At 40.5% G+C, this 4,844-nt stretch overlaps 1 protein-coding gene and 1 non-coding gene across 2 annotated transcripts in view; one reads left to right on the top strand and one right to left on the bottom strand.

The window, feature by feature from the left end:
* The window catches only part of LOC21386432 (F-actin-capping protein subunit alpha), a 7,112-nt gene extending 4,489 nt beyond the window's left edge, over positions 1-2,623 (top strand). The window contains exon 5 of the mRNA XM_024173337.1: positions 2,123-2,623. Coding sequence (XP_024029105.1) covers positions 2,123-2,230 — 108 coding nt within the window. The 3' untranslated portion in view covers positions 2,231-2,623. The remainder of the gene's footprint in view (positions 1-2,122) is intronic.
* Positions 2,624-2,794: 171 nt separating this feature from the next.
* On the bottom strand, positions 2,795-2,866 carry TRNAE-UUC. The gene has a single exon. It is a non-coding gene; the product is annotated as a tRNA-Glu (tRNA).
* Positions 2,867-4,844: the final 1,978 nt, after the last annotated feature.

Genomic DNA, 4,844 nt, shown 5'->3' with positions numbered 1-4,844 from the left:
TGCGCAAGCTCATCAATGGTCACAAAAAATATTGGCAAATCGATCCTCACTAAGGGAGTTTCCTTCTTAGCCAACCAGGACATCAACCTTTCAGCCTCACTCTCACCAATTTCTTCATTCCCATCTGCAATCGTACCATTCTCAGCCCCAAACGTGTTAAAGTTTTGAGGCTCGACTGCCATTGCACCAGAATTAGGCCTACTAATATTGTAATTACGAGGCCCAACCCCAAAATTGACTCTGCCCATACTGAAAACACTAAACCCAACCCACTTCTGAACAGAATTTCGGGATTCAGCCTCAAAATCGCCGGATTTCGCATCGGAATTCCCCGTCCTAGCCATCATCTCGCCGGAGCTAGCCCCAATGGCGTCAAAATCACAAAACCCAATCTTAAGGGCGTTGGAATTCATGGACCTCACTCCAATTCCGCCGGAATCTTCCTCCGTTGCATCGGAACCAACCCCTTTGACGCTGGAATCGCGAGACCCGGTCCAAACAGTAGCCAAATCGTCGAGCCCAGCCTCCGTCACGCCGGAATCTGTCTCCGTAGCACCGGAACCTGCCCCTTCCACGCCGAAATCGCGAGGCCTGGTCCAAACCGGGCCGGAATCAGCCCCAACCGCGACCGAATCAGGGCTGGGTTCCCTATTCCGAGGGTGCCCATGCTGTCCCAGCCTCGAAGCAAGCCTCTCCTCCTCTAACTCCGGCTCCCACTCCACTTCCCGTCGCCGACCAAGCTCCGCCGCCCTCTCCCGACGGTCGCGACCTCCTTCTGCCCTCCTCCTGTCATCGAACAAACCCTCGCGCTGCAGATCTGGACCACCCAGCCCTAGATCGCAACGGATCTCGCGCTCCTCCATGAGACCCACGTCTCCGGCGTCGGAACTCCTTCTCGCGGCCTTGATCTTCTCGAATCGGTGCTTCCCGGTGAAGATCCGCCTAATTTGGCACCTCCACTCCGCCTGGGTCGACGCGATCTAGGCTCTCCTCGCCCCGAGGTGCGCGATCTCGGCTCTCCCCGTCCCGTCATTCACCGTCGCGACCCAACTTGACTTCCCCGGCCATCGGCCGCACCGCCAGCAGTGCCTCCATCCTCCGCAGCGCTGCCTGCACGTTACCCATCTGGGTCCGAATTTCCCCACATGGGCCTGGAGTTCCCCCATACTCCCTCCAGAAACCTCGTGATTAGCTCTTAGAGCAGCCCGAAGTTTCTCTCTCAACTCAAAGAGCTCTGTGGATCGTAGATGCTCTGATACCATTGTTAGGATCCTGAAAATCTATGCTTCATTAACAATACTAGAAATGGAAAATTACAAGATAGATGGGCGGTTTCGAGGACCCCCGACCTCTAAAATAGTGCACAGCACTAGACACTCTACAAATCTGATTCCCTCCTCCCTGGCCACTAAACCCCTTATTTATACTCTCCTTAAGACTATTAAAAAAGACTTCTAAATATTAGGTTCCTAACAGTGAACTTGAAGAAAAATTAAAAATTAGAAAATGCTAGTTAAGAGAAAACCTATCCAGAGCCAAGAGATTTTTGAGGTTGTCCTATTTATGTTAAAAAATTGGATTGGTCGGAGTAGGACTAGGATTCCTTTGTCTTGCATGTTTAGGCCATTTTATTTGGTAGTGCGATTTAAAACACCTTTATAGCTTGATATAGTAGTTACCTAGGGCCCGTTTAGTTCGCTGATTCGAGTTTTTAATTTGAGTTGAGATGTGATTTTATGTGAGTTTTTTACTGTAGCAAAAAAGTTAAATGTGATTGTTTGTGAGAGCTTTTTACTGTAGCAAAACTCGAATTCTAAACTCGAATCAGCGAAATGAACGGGGCCCTAGATTGGCCTTCATCTGATGTCGAAGTAAATGCATGTCAGGATTGTTAACGTCAGGACTCAGGATTATTGGTCGAAGTAGCATAAAGCATAACAAGAAAGTTCCATTATTCTTATAATCTTAACTTAAAGTGACTGCTTTAACTGCCTTCTTAAAAAAATATTATTTGTGGGATGCATAATCCGTGCTTTCTTAAACATCCAGTTAGACTTATCCATGATTCAGTTACTCAAAGAAAGCTTAATGTTAGTCTTTTAAATGCGCAATTTCTTTACAGGACCTCCGAAGAAAGCTTCCAGTTACTCGAACCCTATTTCCCTGGCACAACACCATGCAGTTTAGCTTGACGAGAGACATCAGCAAAGAACTTGGCATTGGAAAGTGAATCTGCAGCGTGAGATTTGTTTACTTAAAGGAATTCTTCATAGACGGCGTGTTCTTGAGCCCATTTGTATCTTGATTTTTTAATCATTATTAGCGCTGATGGCCGCTTTTCCTCCCTACCTCTCAAGTCGTTGGCCTCGCAAACTGTCATCGGTTGAAGGAGCTTCTTTCTGTCTCAGTTTTGGTGCATTGTATTCTATTGTCAAATTTCGGGTTGGTGTAAAGCAGTGAATTGTTCTGGCTGTGTTTTTTCTTCTTTTTTTTTCTTTTAATTTTATTCCTTATAAGAAAAGAAAAATTGGAATTGGAAGATAGTGAGAAGTTTGTAATGGATGATAAAGTGGCTTAAAAAGTCTGCTGTTCTTTAATTGGCATTTGTTACAACTTACAAGTGATAGCAAGAATTAAAGATAGAGTTTTGTACTCTGTAGATATATATATATATTTGTTTTTTGTTTTAGAGGACTGGCTAATGAGCTAAATTATATCTACGAAAAATCAGCTGGGTTATTTTGAAACATAATTGAACCAAAAAGGCAGATGAAATAAATAGAAGGTAGGCCTGTTCCGTTGCCGGGAATCGAACCCGGGTCTCCTGGGTGAAAGCCAGATATCCTAACCGCTCGACGACAACGGATTGTTGGACGTTAGGAAAATTATTAAATAACTTAGTCGATGTTCAGTTCAGAGCGCCCCTAGGAAAATTATTATAACTTAGCCATGAGATTTGAGTTTTCAATTTGAGTTAATATGTGATTTTATGTGAGTTTTTTTTAATAGTAAAAAAAATTAGATGTGATTTTTTATGAGAGTTTTTAACGGTAATAAAACTTAAATTGAAAACTCGAATCAGTTAAATGTACGAGATCTTAAACATTAAGGTAATTGGCATAAATATTCCCTAATCTCTTGAGTATGTGACACTTTAGTCCCTATTCTTTTAATCTTAACAAAACGGTCCCCAAGCTCCTAAATCATTGGCAATTTAAAGCATCGTTCATTTCACCGATTTGAGTTTTTAGTTTTAGGTTTCTACAGTAAAAAGTGTTCAGAAAATGTTACATTTAATTTTTTTTGTTACAGTAAAAAACTCTCAAAAAATGTCACATCTCAACTCGAATTAAAAACTCGAATCAAAGTGAAAGTGAAGGAGAGCTAAGCCTTTCCGTCAATTTTCATTCATTTTCCCCATTACATAAGCTCATTTTGTGGTGAAAAAACCAGAATATCCCCCATTAGAAAGGACACATTGGACAACTTTTATTTTTATTTTTTTATTTTTAAATAAGAAAATGCAAAAGAACGAAGCTACCTTCTTGATCAGAACTCGAGAATTCTCATCAATATTCAAACCCAAATTCTTAATTTGGTTGCCCAGAATCATCGACATCAACACCAACATAACTCACATATCAAACCCATGGATAAAATTATATTAAACATTAACAAATATAAGGCCCACTAAATTGAATTTGTCATTTAGCACATTCGGTGTGCAGTCTTGGACATGGCAGCAAGACGGCGGGCTGGTTATTAGACCTAACTCGCAACGTCCAGCTCGCGACGGGAAGATGAGGGCTTCGTCTTGCTGCGGTAGGTCCAACTCGGGACTGGAAGGACGATTCAATGTCAGGACAATTGCGGCAGCTCCTCCAAAATCCCTCTCCTCCGCTAAACCCTTGAACTCCACCTTCCTCCATGACCACTGGATCTCCACCTCTTGTCGTCACGATCCAAATCTATCATCGCAGGCCAGAGCCGCCGTGATCTCGGTCGTCCCTCCCGTGGCAACAGAACGATTAATGAAGTGTAGGCAGAGGAATTAAAACAATCGAATTTTCTAAGTTGAGTGAAGGAGAAGGTGAGAAATTAGAGAGTATAAATGAATTAGAACGTTGCAAATAGTAAAAATGCTCAATGATTCAAAGATGGGCTGTTTTGGGATGAAGACGAAGCAATTGCATTATTTTACTTTTTATTTTTTTAAAATAAATTATGTAGTTTACTAAAATGCCCTTTATATTCAATCTCATGCATTGCACATGACCTATTCCGTTAAAAAAATAACGGAAATAGGCGTAATTATTTAAATTATCAATGATTAAGGAGTTTAGGGGTCATTTTATCAAGATAAAAAGAGAATAGAGACTAACTATCACTTAGTCAAGAGATTAAGGATTATCTGTGCCAATTATCCCAAACATTAATATTGGAGATTATTGCAAAGACCAATATAATTGGTTGGCAATTTTGAACACGACACAGTGATATGATAAATACAAAAATAATACGAGCTAAATAGATTTGGGCCGCATTTTTATTAATTGGGTTATTAATGAGTTGGCACGAATAAAATGAAAATGAATAAATTGGATTCATACCAGCCCGTTTAACATACTTGACACATTTATATGTGATGACTTACTAGTATCATATATATTTGAATTTAGATTTTTTATGTATGTTAAATATTATGAAGATTTGGAGAATTTATGCTTTTATTATCATGTAGTTACTTAATTTAATCATAAATTATATTTAGCAGTCAATTATAGTAGTTTTGAATATAAAACAAAATTCCATCTTTTTTGTTCATAAAAAAATCCACCATTTTT

Source organism: Morus notabilis, unplaced genomic scaffold (genome assembly GCF_000414095.1).
Source record: "Morus notabilis unplaced genomic scaffold, ASM41409v2 Scaffold519, whole genome shotgun sequence".
Lineage (NCBI taxonomy): Eukaryota > Viridiplantae > Streptophyta > Magnoliopsida > Rosales > Moraceae > Morus > Morus notabilis.
This window is presented reverse-complemented; position numbering and strand designations above follow the sequence as displayed.